General features: G+C 42.6%; 1 protein-coding gene, 1 long non-coding RNA gene and 1 pseudogene across 9 annotated transcripts in view; 1 reads left to right on the forward strand and 2 right to left on the reverse strand.

Annotated features, from left to right (window-relative positions):
* MTDH (metadherin) overlaps positions 1–2564 on the reverse strand; it is a 57163-nt gene extending 54599 nt beyond the window's left edge. For 4 of the 8 annotated variants that reach the window (XM_061123710.1, XM_061123703.1, XM_061123706.1 and 1 more), the window contains exon 1: positions 1830–2563. In XM_061123710.1, coding sequence (XP_060979693.1) covers positions 1830–2213 — 384 coding nt within the window. In that variant the 5' untranslated portion in view covers positions 2214–2563. Of the gene's footprint in view, positions 1–1829 lie in introns of all 8 variants that reach the window. The other 4 variants (XM_061123709.1, XM_061123704.1, XM_061123708.1 and 1 more) reach the window with 3 other exon arrangements.
* Positions 2565–2719: 155 nt separating this feature from the next.
* LOC133042781 (uncharacterized) lies at positions 2720–25967 on the forward strand. The gene is made up of 3 exons (XR_009689576.1): positions 2720–5323; positions 10688–10863; positions 23512–25967. It is a non-coding gene; the product is annotated as an uncharacterized LOC133042781 (long non-coding RNA).
* Positions 5674–8042, reverse strand: LOC133042779 (small ribosomal subunit protein uS11-like; annotated as a pseudogene).
* Positions 25968–26375: the final 408 nt, after the last annotated feature.

A 26375-nucleotide genomic window follows, 5' to 3' on the forward strand; every position in this document is an offset into this window, starting at 1 on the left:
TAAGTTTGATGAGTATTTTTCACAGCACAAGTTCCACAGGAGCCTGTCTGTGTTCCTTCTTCAGATGGGTCATCTAAGTATTGTGATGCGCTTCGAATGGGCTCTTGTTAGCACCTGTCTGTTAACCCAAGTCTGTCTGAAATTCGAGAGGCGCAAACAGGGCTTTGAAATTTTCACAACCTGTTTCATCCACACTGGTCTTAGGCTTATGAATGAATGTGATTTTTTAAAAGATCACCTTCTTTCCTATCTTGGAGCCAGGTTCCCACCATAACATTACTTTCCAGTAAACTTTGATACTCTCTACGATTTTAAACATAATTACATAGTTTCCAAATCACTTTTATTTTCTCTTCTCCTAACCTAAGGCAGTAGTCATACTAACAAAAGTTGTATCCTTTTCTAGTTCTTGTACATATCTTGTATCCTCTTCACCACTAATCTAGACCTAATAATGCAGTAATTGTGACTTGTCACAGCTCTAATACAGTGTCATCCTTTGTACTGTCACCAACCATACTCTCATGACTTTAGCTTGAATTCACATCTGACTGCCTCCATAACTTTGCTAAATTCTTCCAAATCCCTCCCCCTCTCTAAACCTCATTTACACTGTTCACACCTCTACTGAACCTGTCAGTCCACAAGATATTAGAATTATTTTTGAATCTGTCTCCTATATTAGTTTCCACGACTAACTTTCACGTACATACCGCTCACTGTCCAGCAAAAACCAGAGGGCATCTCACACAGAACCTTATTGTGCTGAAAAGGTGAGGCGCTAAAACCAGCGTCTATAAAAATAGGTTAGGAGTCGTTTCCAATTTTGCACACCCTCCATACTCTGGTCAATTATACGCTATTTTTAAAGAAGTAAAATAAAACCATGAAAGTTCTAATGAGAGACTCATGGGGGACATGGCAATCAAGGCTGCAGAAATAAAAGGCGAAAGCACGATAAGACGGTCGTGATGAGCTCTGCCTTTCCACACGTGGTCCGGTAAATGGGCGCCTGATCACTTTTCTCAGCCCGGCACCATTCTGCTCTGTCATCCTTTTTACCCTATTTCAAAACCTCCCACACCGCTCCGCTCAACTTGCCTTGGCGCCCTCTCAGAGAACCGTGTACCCCAAGGTACGTTAGAAGACAGACTCCCTCTTGCCGGGCTCCTGTTCCGGCCTCCAGGGGCCACATGCACCAGAAGCAGAGTGGGCAACCATTTCCCTTCTAGAGCCCTAACTAAAATGGAAGCGCGTCCAGACCTGGGTACCTTTAATCCTCGAGTAAGCCCCGGAGTTTTTAATTCACCGTTATCTCCTCCACTGCCTCCCACCTCGGCGGGACCTGAAGCACGCAGGCTCTTGGATTCCAGGCGCAGTCTTGCCACAACTTCCCAACGCCACCATAAGGTCCCGCCGGCCTCCGCAAACACAGGCAGCCTAACCCAAGTAGGCCTCTGGGCGGGGGGGGGGGGGGGGGGGGAGGTGCAGCGGCTTGGCATGTCATTCGGGCGGTCAAGGGTCCCCAAACTGTCTCGCCCTTCGGGGGGCTTTTATTTAAAAGTACCCCCAAAACAGTCTAACTTCCTTCCTCAAAACCGATCTGCCCCGCGGGGTCCTATACTTCCTGAGTTTCCACCATTCCCCAAGAAACGTGTCCACCGATCGCCGCCTCCACCTGGGAGGCTGCATCCCGGCTCTCGACTATGTTCCCTCGGTCCCCTTTGCCGGATTCCGGCGGGGGCGGCTGGGGTTTGGCCTCCCGATCGCTCGACGGGGGCGGGGGGCTCCCCACCCCCCGACCACCCCGCCGCTCCTCCCCTACTCACTTTGGGCTTCTCCGGCAATTTCTTCCGGTTCTTCTTCTTTTGCTCCTCGCTCCTGAGATTCTTCAGCACGCCTTGGTCGTCAGCGGCCGGGGCCGGCGCGGCGGCCGCCGCCTCCTCCCTCTTGCGGGGCGGGCTCCTCCGCTTCTTGCGGGCGCCGGCGCAAGCCGCGGCCCAGCCGTATCCGAGCAGGAAGAGCAGCAGCAGCCCCAGCGCTCCCGTGCCCACCAGGATCACCCAGCCCGGGTACCGCTTCGGCTCCAGCCCCAGGTCGAGGCCCAGTTCGGTGCGCAGAAAACCCAGGCCGACCGAGAGCATTTCCTGCAGCCGGGCCGAGCCGTCCTCGGCCTGCTGGGCCAGCTCGTCCAGCCAGCTCCGTGTAGCCATCTTCCCTCCCCGTCAGGGGGACCGGGGGGACTCACAGGATGACGCCGGGCCGCTGAGACGCCGTGGAACAGTCGAGGGAAGCGAGGACGCGCCGGGGCCGGACCGCCTCAGGCCGAGCGCATTGCGGCCGCCCCTCGCGCCGGAGCCGGGTATCGGCCTCTGCCGCTGCCAGGAGGACGGGGGGGCGCTCCCCTGGTTCCCCCCTCGTCAGAGCCTCACTCCGCCGCCGCCAGAGGAGGGGGACGGCGGGAGGGAGTGTCTCCAGTGGCGGCCGCTAAGCGGCGTCTCCGCGCCAGTGCCGGGCCCCAGCTGTCCTCCCTCGGCGGAACAATGGCGGCTCCGGCCGCGATCCACGCAGCGGGAGGCGACGGGGGGGGGGGGGCGGAGCGGGGCCGCGGGTCACGTGGGTGCCGGTGGGCGGGGCGTGGGTGTCACGTGGGCGCGGGCGCGGCCAGGCGGGGCGGAAGCCGTTGGAGGGAGCGTTTGGCTGAGGCGGTCGGCGGGGACGTTTTTCGGCGTGTGCCGGAGGCGCGCCGAGCACTGGGGACCGGTGACTCTGGGCGGGAGGTTGGGAGGGGTTTACTGGAGGAAGCCTCTGAGGGATGGCTGGTGGCCAAGAGCTAGGAGACGTGGCGCTTTGAATGGGTTCTAGGGGAGGGGCTCTTGAGGAAGCCTGGGGAAGCCTGGGGGCTGCGGCGGGGCCGGGGAGGTGGGGGGCGGGGCGTGCAAGAGGGTGAAGAGCTAGGATGTGAAAGTTGGACTATAAAGAAAACTGAGCGCCGAAGAATTGATGCTTTTAAACTGTGGTGTTGGAGAAGACTCTTGAGAGTCCCTTGGACTGCAAGGAGATCCAACCACTCCATCCTAAAGGAGATCAGTCCTGGGTGTTCATTGGAAGGACTGATGTTGAAGTTGAAACTCCTGTACTTTGGCCACCTGATGCGAAGAGCTGACTCATTTGAAAAGACCTTGATGCTGGGAAGGATTGAAGGCGGGAGGAGAAGGGGACGACAGACGATGAGATGGTTGGATGGCATCACCGACTGGATGGACATAAATTTGAGTAAACTCCGGGAGTTGGTGATGGACAGGGAGGCCTGGCATGCTGCGATTCATGGGGTCGCAAAGAGTCGGATACGACTGAGCGACTGAACTGACTGAGGAACCAGGTCACGGGGTGTAGGTCCAAGTCGCCCTAGTAGCTATCTGCTTTTCTCCGTTCTTTTTCTGGGAGTAGTGTTGGGGTGGAAGCAGCTTCTACTTACTGTATCACGGATCCAGCTAGACTCTTTCAGAGTTGAACTCAGTTGAGTCCGAAGCCGGCACTCTTCTTTCTGGGCCTAGGTTTCGTTCACAAATTAGGTTTGTCTCAACTTACCACGTTGCGTGGCTACAGTTTGCCTGCCTGACCTAGGGCGCTTTGGCGTGGTTTTCGCTCCTTCGCTTTTGGCTTTCGTTCCTGTCATTCGCCAAAACTCAAAAAGGTTGGAAGGCTCGTGGGCAGTATTATTTTCCTATTGCAGTTTAATAAGAAGTAGGCTCAGACGGTAAAGCGTCTGCCCGCAATCCTGGAGAACCGCGTTCGATCCCCGGGTTGGGAAGATCCCCTGGAGAAGGAAATGGCAACCCACTCCCGTACTCTTGCCTAGAAAATTACATGGATGAAGGAGCCTGGTGGGCTACAGTCCATGGGGTCGTAAAGAGTCTGACACGACTGAGCGACTTTTTACTTTAACTTTCACAATGTGAGGCGTATTGGATTGTGTTTCACATGTAGATGAAGTAGTTCCCTCGTTGCGTTCTATTTTAAGCTTTTGTGCAAGATAACAGAGAATTTCCAAAAATTCTATTTTGTATGCTGCGTTGACCATATCTGGGTAACATTAGGAAGAAGTGAATTTTCAGATCTTAAAAATACAAAGATGATATTCACGGCTGCCTTAGGGTTTTGACGTTATATTTCCCTATGAGAAAACTTGATGTGTTATCGTTAAATGATAATTAGCATTTTTAGCAAGTGTCTTAACTAAATACAGGCTTTCTCAAAGAATAGAATGGGGAGTAATATTAATAAGTACCGAATGCCAAAAATGTATTCAGGAGTATTTTGACCTATTTTGCAACTGTGTTGTAATGCATATTGTGATTAATGAGTGAAAGGGAGTTTGGTAAATAATAAACTGTTACTCTAGCCAAGCTTTATACAGACTTATAATTAAAGACTGTAATTAAAGACAGTGTAAATTACAAGGCCAAAACTTGGAAGCTGTCATTGGAACTACTTTATCTAAAAGGTTCCAAATTCCATTTATATTTATGAAAGTAAGTTTACAATTTTACATTTATGTTTTGATTCCAGAGACATGAGGGATATCTTTCCTAAGAAGCCCATTCTAGGTGAACACGTGAGGGCTTATGAATTAAGCTATTATACAATAATGGTAGTTGGATATCCCTGTTCTTTGGCAGTCTGGCAAATACCGATTATGTAAAATCCTATCAGCTTTCTTTTTTTGTGTGTGTGACTCCCCTTTGACCTTAAAAAAAAATGTTTACTGTATTTGGTAATACAGATTAATAATAATTTTTCACATATAGCTTTGTGTCATCTTTTAAAGTATTTTAATTTAAGAACAAAAATGGATTCATACACTATTTACTGTTTTGCATTTAATGACAAATGCAAAGTGACATTTTAGTGACATCAGCATTCATGTCACTTGATAGAACCCAGCTGATAAAACTCACCAGGAACATACCAGCAGCCCCACAATGTTGAGTTTATTAACTTGCTGCAGAATGAAATTTAGGTAAAATGTAAATGAGGCAGTGCTTTGAAAGAGTCAAAGCAAAGCAAGCGGTGTCTAAAAGAGAAAATATCAAGCCTGGCCTGGAACATCCTAATTCCTTGAAAATAGTGAAGTTAAAAGAAATATTAGATGTCGTTCCTGAAACCTCTTTTCTTGAAGCAACTGGATTGGAAATGAAGACTGCTAATTCAGAGTCAAAATGACCCATACAATGAAATACCACGAAGAAATGAATACATGAAGCGGCATAGCTGAATCTCAACACAAATATGCCGAGTGAAAGAAGCCAGGCAAAAAAGAGTATGTAATGTATGATTTCATTTATATAAAACTAGAAAATGCAAACTGATCTATAGTGACAGCAACTCAGTGGTGATTTGAGGAGGCGAGTGAGAGCACGGAGTGTTGGGAGGGAGCGATTACAAAGGTGCACCAGGAAACTTTGGGGAGTGATGGATATGTTATCTTTATTATTCTGGTTTTATGGGCCTATGGGTTTTATGGGTTTATATATGTCAAAACTTACCAAATGTGTACTTTAGATATTGTAGTTTATATCAAGTATACCTCAATAAAACAGTTTACAGTTTTTTGAAGTGACCCACGTGGAAGGAATAGCTGCATACAGGAGTGGTGGGCTCCATGTTCACTGATCGTATTTTTAACAAAGTTTTTACCAATCTATAATTTTAAGGTTTCTTAGCAGTATATACTTGATGTTAATTTTTTTAAACAGGTTTGCACAATAAATATTCACTTATTCTATGATCTGTTTCTACTATATAGTTTATTTAACATAGTTTATTGTTGGATAGGTTATTTACAAGTTTTTTTGTTGCTGTTCTTGTTTTTTGCCATTAAATGCAATTCTGTCATGAATACGCTTGTAACTAAATAGCTTTGTGAATACCCATAAGAACTTCGTGCTTTGTGAGGATAGAATCCTGGCATTGTCATTGCCTGAGCCATAGCCCACAGTATGTAACACTTTTAGTTTGAAAGTGTTTTTGTTTGTACATCAAGGCAATTTATTAACAAAACAACAATTTGAGGAGTCCTGTTCACAGATGGTGACCGTGGAGACCGCTCTTCTTGCGGGTGCTGTCAGAGGGGATGGGGGTTACATTCTCAATCCACCCAATCTTCATCCCTGAGCGGGCAAGGGCTCTGAGCACTGACTGGGCTCCTGGTCCAGGAGCCTTGCTCCTATTTCCTCCTGTGGCCCAGAGTTTGATGTGGAGGGCAGTGATGCCCAGTGCCTTACATCTCTGGGCTACATCCTAGGCAGCCAACATGGCAGCATATGGAGAGGACTCATCTCAGTCAGCCTTCACATTCATCCAGCCAGTTACACGGCAGGTGGTTTCCTTGCCTGAAAGATTGGTGACATGGACAAAAGTGTCGATGAAGGATGCAAAGGTGTGGCACACACCAAATACATTTTCTTCTTTAGCCATCTGAGGGCCAAGGCCGATGACCTGTTCTTCCTTCTTTTCTTTCCCCCTGCAAGGTGCCATTTCTGCATATCTTCTCCAGACTTATCACTGGAAAGAGCTTAGTTTGGAAATTTTAAGAGACCTGAAGAAGTTCTACCTAGAGCCTCTCATTTCATAGAAGAGAAGAAAGGTGCTTCAGAGGGTTAAGGGTGTATCACAGAGAGTGGCTGAGTTCCTGGTAGAAGCCAGTCTTGACTGTTCTTGACTCCTATTCTTGATCCTCTTTTTCTGTATACTGTGTGATTAATTCTTGGGATTAGTGTGTTTTTGTTTGCTCATACTGCCAAAACAAAATTCCGTAAACTAGGTAGCTTAGACAACTGAGATTTCTTTTCTCACAGTTCTGGAGACTGGAAGTCCAAGATCAGGGGACTGGTTTTCTTCCTGGCTTCCAGATGGCCACTTCCTTGCTGTGTCCTCACATGGTGGAGAGAGAGCCAGTGAACTCTGACATCTCTTCTTATAAAGATACTAATCCTGTCAGATTAGGGCCCCACCCTTATGACTTCATTTAACCTTAATTGCTTCCCTAAAAACCTTATCTCCAAGTAACAGTCATGTTGGGCTTAGGGCTCCAACATGTGAATTTGGAGTGGGGACAAACTTTTGCATTTCAGTAAAGCTTCCCAGTTCCCGCAGTTGGTAAGAAATCTACTTGCCAATGCAGGAGATTCCAGAGACTCAGGTTTGGTCCCTGGGTCCAGAAGATCCTCTGGAGGAGGAAATGGCAACCCAATCCAATATTCTTGTCTGGAAAATTCCATAGAGAAGCCAGGCAGGCTACAGCACATGGGGTCACAAGGAGTTGGACACATAAACAAGTTATGTGTAGAGGGTTGCAAATGAATATGTAGTGTTTTTATCTCTTAAATTAGGTTATGGGTATAAGAGTGCTCTTTAATCTCTACTTTTCGTATACCTGAGATACTTTGTAATTAAATTTGATAAAAATTAAATGACAAAAGCTATAGTTTGCATAGAAGCTAGGCAAAATAATGGAGGCTTCTGTGACTATACAGTTGTGGAGTTGCTGTAATTTTACAATGGGGAGTGATATACTGGACCGTATCTATAGGTATCCCTTTAGGCCTTTTAACCCCTTTTGCTCTGATTTCATGTTCAGCATGGCACTTATTTTGTAATGAGGCATCTTTACTATAAGATGCACTGACTTAAGTAATCTGATCGGCTTTGACGTTATATTTACTAGTGTAAACCATACATTTTCCATGGAGCAATATTGCTCACACGGGATTTTTCAGTATTGGTTTTGGGGACAAAAAAAAAAAATTTTTTTAGTGTACAGATATAATACACTACATGTACAGATACGCAATATATATGTGACATTAAAACTTCATAGGAAAGAATATCCTTTAGAAGGGTGATATCACCTTAGAAGAATATCACCTTAGAAGGGTGATAATGAAAGAATGAATGAAAAATACTGCTGCAAAGGAAGAAATTGGCACTCTGTTTCATCAGTTAGACACCTGTGGTTTTAGTTAATCAGTTTCTGAGGATCATTAATTCAATCTTTTTTTTTTTTTTTTAATATTTATTTGCCTGTGCCGGGTCTTCATTGCTGCTCAGGCTTTTCCTTAGTTTTGGGGAGGGAGGGCTACTGTCCATTTGCAGTACGCAGTCTTCTCTTTGTGGTAGCTTCTCTTGTTGCGGGGCATGGGCTCTAGGCTTGCAGGCTTCAGTAGTTGCTGCTCCCAGGCTCCAGAGCACAGCCTCAATAGTTGTAGCCCACAGGCTCAGTTGCTCCATGGTGTGTGGGATCTTCCCATACTAGAGATTGAACCCCATGTCTCCTACATTGGCAGAGAGACTCTTCACCACTGAGTCCCCAGGGAAGCCCCTATTCAATCATTTCTTCACTGGACATTTACTGAATCCCAGCTCTTTGGTTTAAATGCATGCTATCTGTCCTCAAAAATCTCAGAGCCTAATGAGGACGATGGATCCTTTCTTAAATGGCTTAAATGCAGGAGAGTATCACTACAGTAAACTGATTTAAGCACGAAGATTGTACTGGATGCTGTGATGTACCTCCCAGGTCCTGCTTTGGTGATGAGTTTTCCCACAACTCTGGGAATGTTGCCAGTGAATTTGAGGTTCTTTCTTCATTGAGAATTTGAAGATGAAGAAGAAAGGTTAAGAAAGTAAAGTGAAAGTTTATTTAAGCAAGGTTTCTTGCCACCTGGCCCCTGCCCTCATTTCTCTGCTCATACCTAGCCACTTGCCTACTCTAACAGGAGTATTACCAGGGGCCATCTCTTAGGTGTCAGATTTTGGGGAAATGACTGAGGAAAACTTCCTCAGCAAAGGTCATGTCCCCATTCAGGGACAACCTACATCCAGTGACTCATCAGCCTGGGGCTGCACAGTCCTGGCCTTGTCCCACCCTGGGTCAGTTTTGAAAGACCATCCCAGCCCCACAGTACTCCTTGAGCTTGGCTGAGGATTGTTGATACTGTGTCTCAGCCCAGTTCTTGCCCTTCTCAGTCCCGTTTCCTTCTTCTTCCCCTGGTGTTGGTTCCAAGGGCGCTTCCTTATATGCTCATCTAAAAGTCTGCTTCACGGAGAACTTAATCTGTAACAGTTTGATGAAGATTTACAAAGTGATATCACCAAGAAGGGAGCGGTTATTTCTGTATTTGAAGCAGTGGAACACTTTCAAATACTATATATTTAGGTTCAGTCTAGGAGGATGAGTAGGATGTTGCTATGAAGAGAAGGAAGAGAGTGGAGAGGAAGTTCCAAGCATGAGGACCAGCAAAAGTGAAGGCTTTGGGACATGAGAGAGCATGGGATGCTTGGATTATGGTGACCACTATTCTATAACTAGTGATAGAGTCCTTAAGATTTTGTGGAGGGATTTGAAGAAGAAGAAATTCTTAACAATGACTCTTAGGTTTCTCACTTCCAATTGGATAGATGGTGGTGCCGTTCATTGAAATGGGGAATATTGGGAAAGAGCTAAGTTTGGCAATTCGAGATTAGTAGCTTTGTTTTATACACATTGATTTTGAGAGTACAAATTATCCAGATAAGTTATCAAATAGGTAGGTACACATGGATGTGGACTCCAGGGGAGAGATGAGAGCTGGGGATACCCCTTAGTTTTCTTGCTTTGTTCACACTCATTTCTTAATCATTGATGCTTTCTACTCTTAAAAACCCTTTGCACTGTGCATGAAATTCATTGATTGCTTTTCCTAATTTCCACTTACTCTTCCTATCTCAAGTGAAACATCATTTTCTCCTAGATGCTGTGCCCAGCACTTGACCAGGTCACTCCTCATGTTGCGTATATTTATGGCACCATGAAATTTCATAGTACTCATTGAAATTATTTCACACTTATTCATGTGACATTTGCAGAAGACTCAAAAAGTTTTTGAGAACATGATATACCACAAATCTGCCATTTTGGACTGAAAGGGACAAAGAGAGTAGAAAACGTAAAGAACACATGGAACTTCCAAAACTTTACTGACAAGAGGCAGGCTGAGAAAATTACTCGGTTGCAAACTGCGCTACTTTTCTTGAGAAAGAAATGGAGACTCAGAGCATAAAATCAAGGGTCCAGAGGGTGGAGTTAAGACTCATGGAGAATTATTCTAGACTTTGAAAACTAATCCAGGGACTTCCAACATTTCTGAGCTGTATTTCAGGGTTGCTATGGACAACTGATGCCTTTGTACCTCTAATTTCCCCCTGGTTTGAATGGGAATGTCTGTAGCTATTTTCCTTTGCTGGTAGCTCCATTGTGTGGTGGATGTCTGAGGAGAAGAAAACTTGTGTTTAGTGTCACAATTCCCTCAAACTGAAAGAGATTGTGCTGCAGGAGATATCATGAACAAAACTACACCTAAGGAGCTTCATCTGTACCTGGACCTGATTTAGATGATGAAATCCTGGATTTGAGCAGATGCTCTAATGGGATGAATACACTGAGGGCCTTAAAAGAGGATGAATGTGTTTTGCGTGTAAAAGTGACGTGAGTCACTAGGGGCCAGAGGGTGGACTGTGGTTGGCATTTTCCAAGATGTCCCCAATGATCTCTGCCTTCTGGTATTTATCAATTTGTGTAATCTCATCCCCTTAAGTAATTTCCTTCTGAGAACCAATAAGCTACCTTAACATTTCTGTGATTCAGTTACAGAAGATTCTGATTTCCATCTGGCAAGCCGACCTTCTCCCTTCATGGCTCTGATGAGGCAGGTTGCCGCGTTGAAGAGGCACTAGTGGCAAGCAACTGAGGGCAACAGTCAGTTGCAAACTGTGGCCCTCAGTCCAGCAACCAAAAAGGAACTGAGTCCTACGAACAACCATGTAAGTGAGCTTGCAAGCAAGTCTTTCCTCAAGTGATCTGCAGATGAGACCCCAGCCCTGGCTTATGCCTTGGTTGCTGCCTTGAAGAGACATTAGAGGATCTGGAAACTGTGAGCTAGTGCATGCATTTTAAGTTGCTAAGTTTGTGGTAATTTGTTACACAGCAGTAGAACTAATATATCTATGATAGTGTTAAAGTTGGAAAAGATGGGCAAAAGTCAGTGTTTACAGGGCTATGGGGAAACATACATTCTCATACAGTGTTGGTGAGAGTAAACAGGCACACAGCTTTCTGAAGGCAGTTTAGTAACACAGACATTTAAAAAATCCGAAACTCAAAAGGCAAGTGATTTTTTGATCCAGCAGAATCCATTGCTAAGAAATTGTCCACAAGAAATAATCAGACAAATACACAAAAGTGGAATCACTTAGTCATTACACTGTAGTTTACAACCTCAAAAAATTGGAAGCAACCAAGGGAAGCGATTGTTTGAATGTGTTGTGACATATATAAGGATAGGAATATTATTCAGCCATTAAAGAATATGACATATATCTATGTATATCAACTATTCACTGACATGAAAAGCCTACCTCTTAAGTGAAAACATCAGGTTACAGAATAACATGGGTATCAGATCATTACAATTTTAGAATATGTGTATGTATATACATGGATTGAGAGGCATCTGGAAAGACAATCCCTCAAATCTGTACAGCAGTATACAGCAGTAGGATGTTTTTGGAGGTTTTTAAAAAAATTTTCTTTATACTCTTCTAAATTGTTTGAATATTTTATGTGACTATATGTGCTTAGTCACTCAGTTGTGTCTGACTCTTTGTGACCCCATGGACTGTAGCCTGCCAGGCTCCTCTGTCCATGGGGATTCTCTAGGCAAGAATACTGGAGTGGGTTGCCATGTCCTCCTCCAGGGGATCTTCCCAACTCAGGGATCAAACCCAGATCTCCCACCCTGTAGGCAGATTCTTTATCATCTGAACCACTAGGGAAGCCCATGTGAATATACCCTATCGTTTTAATCAAAATAAGATAAAGGTTTTGTTTTGTTTGCTTTTTTGAAACTTTACCTTCACGGTGAGTGTGTAGCACGTCATATAAACAACCTCAAAAATCAAAACAGAATGGTACATCTGTGCCTTTGTACCCAGAGAAATCATTGAGTTTTGGGTACATTTTAATCTGAACAATGACTAATGATGCAAATGAGATGTAAACTATGAAGCATACAAGATTGTTAATTGTCTCTGTGTCAGGTAAACCCAAAGAGTGTGTGTATGCTAAGTCGTGTCCAACTCTTTGCGACCCCATAGCCTGTCAGGCTCCTCTGTCCACGGACTTTTCCAGGCAAGAATACTGGAGTGGGTTGCCATTTCCTGCTCTGGGGATCTCCCTAACCCAGGGATCAAACATGTGTCTCCTGCTTTGGCAGGTGGATTCTTTACCTGTGTACCAACTGGGAAGCCCAAATCTGAAGCAGTGGAAACTATTTTATATGGTACACATTTGGGTTTCACCCATGGCAGGGTTACAGCAGGAATCTGCCCAGAGAACCCAGCTTCTGTCTTCTGGAATATTCTTTCCTTCCTTCTTCCTAAAAAGTTTTATTCATCTTTCAAAAATTGGAAAAGACTTACTATTGACCAATAGAAAAATTTCTCACAAGAGGATAATCATTTATCCTCATAATATATATATATATATAAAATTTAGTATAAATTTAAAATGCCTCCCTGGGAAATGCTTCCTAAGAGTTATAATATTTACTTAAATGTTCTGTTTCATTTAGGCGTATTTTGCTGAATAATGCCACCACTAAACTATAAGATATGCTGATTCATGTCATAACCAGTGGCTGCGAAGGTTTCTGTTAAGTTTTCAGAGGTATTTTTGAACTTGTGAAAACTTTATTACTAAAAGGAAAAACTTCTTTAAAATGTGGTGAGTCACCTCTGCTGGATGAGAGAAAAAAAAAAATTCCTCAAACCTCATTTGAGACCTAATGTTTGTAAAAATGAGTAGCTATTTTGGTGGCTGAGCAGAAAGGAAAGACACAGGTGTCCGTTCTGGCAAAGACCAAAATTTTTATGTAAATTAGTAACCTCAGATATTCAAAAATTGACCAAAGGATTAATACTGTAATTGGAAAGGTAAACTTGGCAGTTAGTAAGCTATATCTAATAAGTCCTAAGTTTGATGAATCACTTGGACTCAATGAGTTTTTGTTTGTTGTTTTGTTTTTGCTCAGGGTATGGTACAAGTTTTGTCTGTGCTGTGACTCTTATTCCTGATGAGTTATTTTGTGAGTACCTGTGGAGAATTTTACTTCCCTGAAGCTGAAGCCTGGTAGTTAGAGAATAGGGCCTGTTTGGTGAGAATGAGAGTAATGACTTAGTCAGCTTGGGCTGCCTTGTAACAGAGGACCAGAAACTGGGTGGCCTAAACAACAGAAATTTATTTTCTCATAGATCTTGAGACTGAAAGTGTAAGATTAATGTGCCCTTGAGGCTGTTTCTGTTGAGGCCTCTCTCCTTGGCTGCAGACAGCTGCCTTCTTGCTGTCCCTTCACATGGCTTTTTGTCTGCGTGTGTGTGGGGAGAGAGAAATCTCTGGTGATTCTTCCTCTTCTTTGTTTTGTTTGTTTGTTTTTTGGCTGTACTGCACAGCTTGCAGGATCTTAGTTCCCCAACCAGAGATCAAACCCGGGGCTCCCAGCAGTGAGAACATTGAGGCCTAAACACTGTTCCACCAGGGAATTCCTTCTTCCTCTTCTGATAAAGACCCTAGTCCTGTCTGATCAAGACTCCACCCTTATAACCTCACTTAACCCCAGTTACCTCCTTAAAGGTAGTGTCTCCAAATGCAGTCACACTGGGGGTTAGGTTCCACTGTAGAAATTTTAAAGGGGACACAATTCAGTCCATAACACAGGATAAGATCTGGGATTGTTCTGTGGCTCTTTAAAGGCAAGAACACCATAAAATCGATTTGCTGGTGTCTCTTTCCAGAACATAAGCACCAAGGGGGCTGACTTGTGTACTGTGGCATCCCTAGCACTTACTGCGCTGCTGCTGCCGCTGCTAAGTCACTTCAGTCGTGTCAGACTCTGTGTGACCCCACAGGCGGCAGCCCACCAGGCTCCGCCGTCCCTGGGATTCTCCAGGCAAGGATACTGGAGTGGGTTGCCAGTTCCTTCTCCAACTTACTGCACTAGGCACTATTATTATAAACATTTGTTTAACTAATGAGTTAGCAAATGTGGTGACTGAAGAGTAAGATGGGGTGGAGGCTGTTGGCAGTGATCTGGAATGTGAGGTACCCAGTGCCTACATCCAGTGGTGGTGGAAAGAGAGGAAGTGTGACATGTGACAGAATGTGAGATAAAGGGGAGGGAAGGATCATGGATGACTGACTTTCTGTTTTTGAGTGACATGGTGATCATGATTCCTTTAGTGGCAAAAGAGAAGTTGAGAGAGGTTAATTTATTACCATGAATCCTCATTTTGTGATGAGATCCTGCTTAAGACTTATTTATATTTTGTGAAACTGAAAGTCCTTGTAGCTTCTTCCAAATGCTCTGTATGACTTCTCTGAAGGCTATGTGATTTCTTTCTCATCCATCAACATTTAACTTACCTGACTTACCTCTCCCACCCAGTTTTGGTAGCCCAAAGAGAATTAGAAAGACTAGAGACACACGTTTCTTCTCCTCTTCTAATAATACTACTTCTATTTTTACTGTGTTTTATTTGTGATAGAGTAATAGAAACAAATTACGGTCTAATTGGCATCACAGTGAAACAAAACTTTTAGCACTAGTGCTCTTTATTTTGAAATTATTTCTCTTTTTTTTTCTGACTGCTTCCTTGTCTTTATAATTCTCAAAATTTTCTTTCTTACTTAGTTCTCTACCTGAGTTATCTATGAAATAAATTTGCATCTCATAGCAATATACTTTCTGAAATTTATATAAAACTCTCTTCATATCAGAAACTTTTTGAACATGTCCATTATCTCTTCTAAACAAACTTACCTTAGCTAGCTTTAAAACAAACTTAAAAGATTGTTAAATACAGGTTTAGAGTAATTTGTTTATATTTGCTAAGAGGATTTAAGCAACAGGAAATCATTTATCTTGAATGACTGGAATGTTTTCGTCTAGCTTGTGCCCTAATTGCTCCAAAAAGAACCAAGTTCAGTATGCAGGTGCACTTTCTCTTAACAGAAAATGTTAATATTCTATACAAGTAGATAGCACTGTGTGTAACCTTGAGAATAGGGTTTGTTTTAACCCAAACTTGAGTTTTTATAATTAGCTGATAAAATGATCATTCTGAGCTATCACATGATTTTAACACCCACCCATTTTAGCAAAGTTGCCATCTCTCTTTGTACAGAAATGTGTGTATTTCTTTGAGTATTTTATTGTTCCTTGATGGAAATGCTCTGCAACAGCTAGAGAAAATGAAATAGCAATTAGTAAGTAAAAGCATAAATTCTAAATGTTAAACAAGTGAAATTGTAAAGTGTTTCAGTTAGGGTACAGAATAAGCTGCTGTAACAAAGACAGCTGTTTAAACAACATAGAATCATACAGAATTTAATAGTCTAATTAATTTCTCATATAATATTGTTATGTAGGCTCCTTCTATCCTGCAATTCAACCTGTGGCCCTAAAATATTAGCCTCATCTGCTTGGTCCTAGATGGCATGTCACCATTCCTAACTTCTAGGCACTAAGAAGGGAGAAGAAGGAGTAGGGTAAAAAGACACATCTTCTGGGTCTTCCCTGGTGGTCCAGTGGCTAAGACTCCATAGTTCCAATGCAGTTGGGGTTCAACCTCTGGCCAGGGAACTGGATCCCACTTGCCGCGAGTGACCTGTGTTGGCCATCTCCTGAAGCCCCAGAGTCACGATGGCTTGAGATGTTTGATACCAGACCAGCACTAAGTAGCTGTATGCTTGGGCTTCTGTGAGGAGTCCTCCAAGTCATAGAACACGTTTCATTTAGTAGTCTAGGACAGCCCTTAGGGACCTCTGACAGCTGTGAGATGCCATAACTTCCTTCTGGCTTCTGTGGCATGAATTTTTTTTTTTTTCCACTGAAGGCATTCCTTTAGGTTAAGCCATAGCAGTGAAGATATTGTCTGTGAATATGTTTTCTGGGAGGGGAAGGGATATTGTACCACTGGTCTAATCCTTGAGCTCATAACCAGTTATATAACTGACCTGTTTATCCCATTACCTGGTTGGCACTCAGAGGGTAAGAGAAGCTTGAATAAGTATTTTGGCAACAATACAGTCTGAATGACCATTGGCTGTTTTGAGGGTGATAAGCTAAATTATGCAGAGTACATCATGCAAATGCTGGGCTGGATGAATCACAAACTGAAATAAAGATTGCTGGGAGGAATACCAACAACCTCAGATATGCAGATGATACCACTCTAATGGAAGAAAGCAAAGAGGAACTAAAGAGCCTCTTGATGAGGGTGAAAAAGGAAAGTGAAAAAACAGGCTTAAAACTCAGCATTCTAAAAAAAAAAAACAACTTAGCATTCTAAAAACTAAGATCATGGCGTCGGATGGTCCTATCACTTCATGGCAAATGGAAGGGGAAAAAGTGGAAGCAGTGACAGATTTTATTTTCTTGGGCTCCAAAATCACTGCAGGTGGTGACTTGTTCAGTTGCTCAGTTGTGTCTGACTCTCTGACACCCCATGAGCTGCACCACGCCAGGCCTTCCTGTCCATCACTAACTCCCAGAGCTCGCTCAAACTCACGTCCATTGAGTTGGTGATGCCATCCAACCATCTCACCCTCTGTCATCCCCTTTTCCTCCTGCCTTCAATCTTTCCCAGCATCAGGTCTTTCCAAATGAGTCAGTTCTTTGAATCAGGTGGCCAAAGTATTGGAACTTCAGCTTCAGCATCAGTCCTTCCAGTGACTATTCAGCACTGGTTTCCTTTAGGATTGATTGGTTTCATCTTGCAGTCCAAGGGACTCTCAAGAGATTCTCCAGCACCACAGTTCGAAAACATCACTTCTTGAGCACTCAGCTTTTTTTTTAATTGTTCAGCTCTCACATCCATACATGACTACTGGAAAAACCATAGCTTTGACTCTATGGACCTTTGTAGGCAAAGTAATGTCTCTACTTTTTAATACCCTGTCTATGTTTGTCATCACTTTTCTTCCAAGGAGCAAGCATCTTTTAATTTCATAGCTACAATCACCATCCACGCTGATTTTGAAGTCCAAGAAAATAAAGTCTGTCACTGTTTCCATTGTTTCCTCATCTATTTGCCATTAAATTATGGGACTGGATGCCATGATATTTGTTTTTTTGAATGTTGAGTTTTAAGCCAGCCTTTTCACTCTCCTCTTTCACCTTCATCAAGAGACCCTTTAGTTACTCTTTGCTTTCTGCCATAAGGGTGGTGTCATATGCATATCTGAAATTATTTATATTTCTCCCTATCTTGATTCCAGCTTGTGCTTCATTCAGCCCAGCATTTCGCATGATGTACTCTGCATAGAAGTTAAATAAGCAGGGTGACAATATACAGCCTTGACCTACTCCTTTCCCAATTTTGAACCAGTCCATTGTTCCATTGTTGCTTCAGACCTGCATACAGGTTTCACAGAGGCAGGTAAGGTGGTCTGGTATTCCTGTCTCTTTAAGAGTTTTCCACAGTTTGTTGTGATCTACACAGTCAAAGGCTTTAGCATAGTCAAAGAAGCAAAAGTAGATGTTTTTCTGGAGTTCTCTTGATTTTTCTGTGATCCAACAAATGTTGACAATTTGATCTCTGGTTCCTCTGCCTTTTCTAAAACCAGCTTGTACATCTGTAAGTTCTTGGTTCACATACTGTTGAAGCCTAGCTTGAAGGATTTTGAGCATTACTTTACTAGCATGTGAAATGAGTGCAGTTCATTGACTGCAGCCATCAAATTAAAAGACACTCTCCTTGGAAGGAAAACGATGACAAACCTAGACAGCATATTAAAAAGCAGAGCCATCACTTCATTGATAAAGGTTCATATAGTCCAAGCTGTGATTTTTTTCCAGTAGTCATGTATGAATGTGAGAATTAGACCGTAAAGAAGGCTGAACACCAAAGAGTTGATGCTTTTAAACTGTGGTGCTGGAGAAGACTCTCGAGAGTCTTTTGGACTTCAAGGAGATCAAACCAGTCAGTCCTAAAGGAAATCAACCCTGAATATTCATTGAAAGGACTGATGCTGAAGCTCCAGTACTTAGGCCGCCTGATGTGAAGAGCGGACTCATTGGAAAAGACCCTGATGCTGGGAAAGACGGAAGGCAAAAGGAGAATGGGGTGGCAGAGGATGAGATGGTCGGATAGTATCACTGACTCAGTGGACATAAATTTGAGCAAACTCCAGGAGATAGTGGAAGACAGAGGAGCCTGGCGTGCTGCAGTCCACGGGATCGCATAGAGTTGGACACGACTTAGTAACTAAACAATAACAACAAAGCTAAAGAGGGCAGGGTCTGGGAACTACATTGTATAAAGACAACTACTGGTGACTATGCCTCAGCAAAGTAGGAATGGCACACAAGTTTCATCCAGTGAAACTTTCTCCAGGGCTTATCCCACTCTGACCTCTTTTATTTATTTATTTATTTTTTTGCATGCTTATGTTTATTTTTATTGTCCTGGTTGATTAACATCTTACTGGGGTACAGAATTCTATTAGGTTAAAATAATTTTTCTTTAGAATTTTGAACATGTTGCTCCATTGTGTTTTTAGCGTCCAGTGTTACTCTTGTGAAATCATGACATTTTAAGTCTCATTTCTCTGTGACCTGGTCTTTCCTTCTGCGAAATCTTGGCATCTTCTCTTCATAGCTAGTGTTCTGAAATGTCATTATACTGGGCTTTGATGTGGATCACTTTTCCATTCATTATGCCTGGCATTTGGAGGATCTTTCCAATCTTTTATTATTTCTTTGAAAATCCCATCCTCTATTATCTTCTATTACAAGGTCTGCCCTCCTGGACATTTCCTTCTCTCTATCTTCCAACTCTTCTATTGAATTTTTTGCTGTTGTTCAGTAGCTCAATCGTGTCTGACTCTTTGTGACCCCATGGACTGCAACACGCCAGGCTTCCCTGTGCTTCACTATTTCCCAGAGCTTGCTCAAACTCATGTCCATTGAGTTGATAATGCCATGCAACTATCTCATCCTCTGTCATCCCCATCTCCTCCTGCCTTTAATCTTTCCCAGCATCAGGGTCTTTTCAAATGAGTCAGTTCTTCCAATCAAGTGGCCAAAGTATTGGAGCTTCAGCTTCAGCATCAGTCCTTCCAATGAATATTCAGGACTGATTTCCTTTAGGATTGACTGGTTTGATTTCCTTGCAGTCCAAGGGACTCTCAAGAGTCTTCTTCAACACTACAGTTCAAAAGTATCAATTCTTTGGTGCTCAGCCTTCTTTATGATCTGACTCTCACATCCATACATGACTACTGGAAAAACCATAGCCTTGACTAGATGGACCTTTGTTAGCAAAGTAATGTCTCTGCTTTTTAATATGCTGTCTAGGTTGGTCATAGCTTTTCTTACAAGGAGCAAGCATCTTTTAATTTTATGGGTGTAGTAACCATCTGTAGTGATTTTTGAGCCCAAGAAAATAAAGTCTGTCACTGTTTCCATCGTTTCCCCATCTATTTGCCATGAAGTGATGGGACTAGAAGCCATGATCTTTATTCTTTGAATGTTGAGTTTTAAGCCAGCTTTTTCACTCTACTCTTTCACTTTCATCAAGAGGCTCTTTAGTTCTTCTTCGTTCTCTGTCGTAAGGGTGGTGTCATCTGCATATATGAGGTTATTGATATTTTTCCTGGAAATCTTGCTTCCAGCTTGTGCTTCATCCAGCCTGACATATCACATGATGTACTCAGCACAGAAGTTAAATAAGTAGAGTGACAGTATACAGCCTTGATATACTCCTTTCCCAATTTTTAAATAGTCCATTGTTCCATATCTGGTTCTAACTGTTGCTTCTTGACCTGCATTCAGATTTCTCAGGAGGCAGGTAAGGTGATCTGGTATTCCCATCTCTTTAAGAACTTCCACAGTTTGTTGTGACTGACCTCTTTTAGGCTTAGAATGTCTGGGCTGGAAACACCATACATTATGATGGTAGTGGTTTACTATATTAAATATTTTTCCTCCAAGGATTCATAGTTTCTTTTAGCTAGTTATATCACTGCATTTTTGACACCATAATCTTTAAAAAGGTATATTTTGATAATTATGAATTTCGGTAAAATGTTTGTAGTGGGTGTGGCCAAGATCAAGCTTTGGATGAGCTTAGTGTGTCTCTATGACAGACCTGTATCTTGTGAATAGTATAGAACTTTAATGATATGTCTCTTTACCCAAACTAAATAAGTAAAAAACTACATTTATTTATGTGCAAATATTTTTATAAACCTTTATGAATTAGAGGTAGTTCCTTTAATAATGTAAGATAAGCTGTCAATCAATAGAAAGTTCATTGGACCTAAATTCAGAGTTCCTTGGTTGTTGTCAGGTTCTTGCCAAAATGATTTTGTTGTGTTTTTAGTGTGCGAGATACCTAGTTAATAATTTACAATGAGAAATGCACCTTCAGAACATTCATATCTATTGATCAAGAGATGAATCAGGGTATTTGGGAATAGGTATATAATATTATTTCTGATGTAATTTCTCATGATCTTAATTCATTTTTTATAACAGAGGTTTAGATAAAATAAACTTTAAGGTTCCTTTCAATTTTAAAAATTCCTATTGTATAGGCTACATAATATGTTTACATCTCCTTTCTTCTCTGGAAAGGAGAAGGCTCACATAGAACTTACAAAATAGATGGTTCAGTGCCAGGCACTGTGATAAGCACTTAATGTGAATTATTTAATCCTTGCAATTGATGAAGTAGGTGTTCTTATTATCATCCCCTTTTTATCACCAGACTAGGATGATAAACAGGCTTTACATAACTTTCTCACCATTCCACAGCCAGTGAGTGGCTGAGTCGAGATTCTAAACACAGGCCTGTGGGACTCCAGGGCTTGGAAACTGAAGTCTGTGCATCTTTGCTCTCATACAGTTGCAGTCTTAGAATGTTTAGAGCATATAAATAGTCTGACCAAGAGTGATAAGTAGACTGACCGAAAGTTTTTATTTTTTAACAATTAAGTATCAGCAATATTTCCCTGGATATTTTCTGTTCATACATTATCATAAGCTTTTAAGATCCGAAAATAGGGTAAACTGACATCTGAATACAATGGTAAGATAAATCCAGATTAAACAATCTTCCTCCAAATCTAATGAACAGAAATAGTTAAAAAAAAAAAAAAGGCAACAATTTATGAACGAATGGCATCCAAATGAAGGAGAACAATTTTACATAATAAGCTTCAAAAAAAAGATGGCTAAGGAGAGTGTGATAGGTTTTGGGTAGGTCTTTTTTTCACACCTACAGGAATAGTATTGAGAAGCCTGGTAATTTTTATTAATGCCTTGTGACTGGACAAAAGCAGTCTTAGAGAGTTTGTAGGTAGCCCCGAGAAAAGGAAAGGAAAATGCCTCAAGTGTAGCCAACCCTACTTACTCCTCAGAAAGGCCTTCATGTCATCTGAATTTTCAGGTTTCTGTGGGGAGCTGAATGAATGAGAGAAATATACCCACAGCTGTGTGGGGTGGACACTGGTGCAAGATATTTAACTGGACTTCACAGGAGAAGGCTTCTCTTGACCCGGATGCTCACTCACCTCCCACTGTTCCCTCAGGCTAGAGACACTTGGATTGAAAGCAACTCCACACATTAAATGAGCTCCAAACGGGGCAGACTGATTGGCCCTAAATAAGGTGGAAACAGTAGAACAGACTAGACAGGACTTTAGTACACAGCTGTCCTGTGCAAAATGAAAAGGAATGCAATGACCAGTAAGCAAACTCATTAGGCAAAAAGAAGGAAGAAAAGATGAAGAGAAGAAAAAGAACAGAACCTGGTATAAAAAGAAGTCTTAAGGGGGAGAATGGGTTTTTAAATAAAAATATACCCTCTCTAAACAAACAAAAAGACTTACCGGGAGTGCTTTAAGGTATAGAGGAACTTTATAATACTATTATTTTATAAGACTAAGGCCCTCAAATGTGGTAATAAAAGAACTGAACAAAATGAACACAGAAATTTCTGCACTAAAGGAACAGGCCCCACAGAGCACCATAATACAGTTAATAAATAATTTAGGAAGAGCAAAGAACAGGATGGACAGTGAGTGAAAATAAAATTAGTGATGTGGAGGAAATGCTTGCAATAATCTGCGAATGCAGAGAATAAAGGACAAAGATTAAAATATGTAAAAGACAAGCAATATGGAGGTCAGAGGCCATCCAACACAGACACCAGATGGAATAGTAAAAGGAGCTACATACTTAAGAAATAAACTTTCTCTGAAATGAACAAACTGAATTCTTAGATATGAGGGCACATTGTATGCTAGAAAAAATTGATACAGCATTCAGAACATCAGGACATATGTTAAGCTATTTACTGACTTTCAAAGATGAAAGTGAAAGTCGCTCAGTCGTGTCCAGCTCTTTGGGACCTCATGAACTGTCCATGGAATTCTCCAGGCCAGAACACTGGAGTGGGTAGCCTATCCCTTCTCCAGGGGATCTTCCCAACCCAGGGATTGAACCCAGGTCTCCTGCATTGCAGGCAGATTCTTTACCAACTGAGCTATCAGGGAAGCCCGACATTCAAGGATAAGAAAATAAATTTTTAGCTGTTTAGGAAGAAAAAATAAGTCACCTATAATGAAAATTAGGCTTGCATTAGACTTCTCAGCAATATCCAAGGGCATGTTGCAATGCCACAATATTTATAAACTTCTGAGGAAAAGAGAGTGTGACCTAGCTGAACAACTGGGTATAAAGTTAGCAAGTAGGTTTTCTCAAGCATGAAAAACATGGGGAAAATAGTGTTTAGAATCTAGTGTGTAAGAAATATAAAACCTGGGAGTCCTCGAACAAAGAGACAAAGGAAAAGCCACTTGACATTGAAATTCAGCCTAAGAAGCAAATGAAGCTCAAGAATTAAAAATTGGTAAAAAAAAACCAAAAACCAGAAATGGGCACTGGATCTGTTTTTATTTTATTTTATTTTATTTTGGATCTGTTTTTAAAAAGAACAAAGGTTGAATAACTAGAAGGACCACTATTACAGAACACAATGTGATGGTTAATAACCTGGCAAAGTAAAATGTATTATAAGCACTGAAACGTGGAATGAGGGAAAGTGTAGGCAGTAGAAATAGCAGGGGTGTATCACCTTATCTTTCACATCAGGGAGTCATGCTATCTAAAATTTAACCTCGTATTTAAAAGGGTGTTTCCAAACCTTTGATGACTTTTTATAATCACTTTACTTAACCTGAGAGCCAGTGAGACAAGCCTGCATATATGTGCCAGAATTGCTTACAGCTGTATTTTAGTTTTGTCAAGGACGGTTCAGTGTTTTTAAATATTTTAAAGTTTTAAGATCTTTAGGTGGGGCCAAACTTGCCAGTGAACTCTTATTTTCCACTTTATTTCACACATTTAGGAGCTGCCTAGCCCTGCCGTTGAAGGACTCTTTGGGAGCTATTAATAAAGTTTCCTGTGGGGAAGAATCACTTATCTGAAGTTCAACAATTCCTAGAGTAAAATGAAATCATAATTGACCAATAGATACATGCCTCCCATTTGTTTGGTGAAATGTCTTTTTTTCTTCATACCAAATGGTATTTTACCTAGTTTATAATGACGGAGATGTCTCCTGTCAAATGGAAACGCTACTAACCCACCTTTTTCTTCACTGGACTGCAACCCAGCCTTTGGCTCCAGTGCAGTCATGAGTGGTATACAGGGAGCGACTGTCCCTGAAAAGGTCCCTTTTACTGTGAAGGAACACTCCAGGGAGACGTCTCCTTATGCCGTGTCTCATTCTATTTAAAGCCTTGTGGGCTTAGCTGTTGTCACCTCCTAGCTATTTCTTTGGCTCGGTTTTAACTTTCAGCCCTTTAAATAGAGCACAGTTTGAGACTGAAACAGAGCCAGAAGGAACAGCTGATTGGCTGTGAAGGCCCCCTTGGGAGTTTCTGGTGCTGGCCTTAGAGGCTGAGCTGGTCATTCTAAGAAAAACTGTGTGGGCAGTCCCAGGGTCTACTCTGATGGCCTCAGGAGGGGCATCTGATGGACACTGGAAGGACTGGTACTCAAGCAGGAGACCAGAGATTAGGCACTGAAAAACAATTGCAGAATTCTTTTTTTTTTTTTTCTTTTTTCTTCTTTTTTGCCAACCCCCACCCCCCCACTGCCCCGCCTCCTTCTTAGCATAAACTTATTTACTTCTCTGTTACACCCATTCCCCTCAAGCTGTTAGGCCTTAAAGATCTTCTCAGTCCCTGAAACGGGGGAAAATGGCTGAGATACACGAAATGCGTTTTTTCCCTAGTGGCAGAAAAAGCTCACGATTAACATGCCCCACTTCTCTGTGAGTACAGGCCTCAAAAATGTTCGTCAGAAAATGACTCCTTGGGACCCCGGCCATTCCACATGGCTCACAGTATCTCTGTCCGCACGCCGGAGCCTCTAAGGCACCTTTTCCCCCCTCTCACCCCGCAGAGCTGACAAACATACAAGAATTCTCTTGGGCTGCTTCTCTTAAAGCTCCGCCGCCTTGCACACCACAACTAGACAGGAGCACTCCTCGCGGCAACTAGAGAATAGTCCACGGGAAGCGACGAAGACCCAGCGCAGCCAATAAATAAAGTAAAAATTTACAAACAAAAAAAGTCCGCGGCCTTACTAAAAATGTAAGACTTCACGCTTCTGGGGCCTCAACCCCCAACCACTGGCCTTAACAGCGCCGCTCGAGCCCAAGTCTCTGACGGCTGTGGGTTCTCAGGTAAATCATTGCTTCTACTCCCTGAGAGTGTGACAAATCTGTTGCCTGGCCTTGGTTCTACAAACACCTTCCACGCAAGAGCAAGGCGAATACTTACTGCCCGTTCCCGTCGCCATCTTGGCCCCTGCAGAATTCCTAAGTTAGAATTTGCACATGCATATTCTGTAGTAGTTCTGTTAGGGGAAACATTGACTGAAACCGCCCTCCCTGGCCAGGCACCATGGTAACCATTTGTGTGAGTTATTTTACAACAGGAGGTCCTGGTAGGGAACACAGAATTAATAAGCCACCACCAACCAGAAGAGTTCGGGGAAGGTCAAAAGGAGACACCACGTGCCCTACCACCTCCCAGAATCCTTCTCGCTGGCGTCCATCTTGGCTGAGCAAGTGTGCACCACCAGGAGGGACGCTGAGTCAGAATTATTGGCCAGAGACAACCTGGAAATTCATTCCATCTCCATAAAACCCGAGACTGCGAGCCACGTGGCCGAGCAGTTCTCCTGGGTTCTCTTACCCTCTTGTTCTCCGCCCAGGTTCCCCTTCTCAATAAAGTCTCTTGCTTGGTCAGCTTGTATGTCTCCTCAGAGAATTCATTTCTGAGTGTTAGACAAGAGCCCTGGAAAGGGTCCCCCTTCCTGCAACAGTTCTTCAGCAATCTGTTGAAGACAAAAGATACTACCTTCAAAAAAGCAAAAATAGCTTTTTTAAAAAAAAATTAATTTTTATTTTTGGCTTCTCTTGATCTTTGTTGCTGTGTGCAGGCTATCTCTAGTTGCAGCAAGTGCAGGCTTCTCTCTAGTTGTGGCGTATGGGCTTCTCATTGTGGTGGCTTCTCGAATGTTGTGAAGTGTGGCCTCTAGGTGCATAGGCTTCAGTAATTGTGACTTGTGGGCTCTAGAGCTTGGGCTCAGTAGTTGTGGCACACAGGCTTAGTTGCCCCTTGGCGTGTGGAATCTTCCCAGACCAGAGATCAAACCTGTGTCCTCTGCATTGGCAGGTGGATTCTCTACCACTGGACCACCAAGGAAGTCCTAAACTAGCTTTTTATTTAAATTAAATCCTGCAGTAATCAAGAGAGAGAGTCCTGCCTTTCATATTTAGGTTTTGAAGTTCTAAAGGTTTCCATATTTAGACGCATTTCATGGGAAAGAAGAAAGGCTGGACTGTATAATTGTGGCAGTGAGAATTGGCATGGGAGGGGGTGGGGGTGGGGGGGGGAGGGGTTAGATATGAGCCCCACCCCATTCTCAATGCCATCATTATACAGTCGTAACGTGTGAAAAGAAGATTCAAAGTTTCATACCATGTGAAAGGCTCCATTCTATTTCGAAGGAAGAACCAAACTGTGGTTCCGCATTAGATATGGGAACAGAGAAGGATTCAAGCTTGATCACTTGAATGGTGGATAACATTCACCCTGGGCAAGTTGAGGGCTTTAAACACAATGTTTTCTCACTTGCGCACTTATTGCTTTTTCAGGTAATACCGTTAGAGTCAGAGTATTTCCTCTAATAAGATGA

This window comes from Dama dama, chromosome 21, assembly GCF_033118175.1.
Source record: "Dama dama isolate Ldn47 chromosome 21, ASM3311817v1, whole genome shotgun sequence".
In the NCBI taxonomy this organism is placed as follows: domain Eukaryota; kingdom Metazoa; phylum Chordata; class Mammalia; order Artiodactyla; family Cervidae; genus Dama; species Dama dama.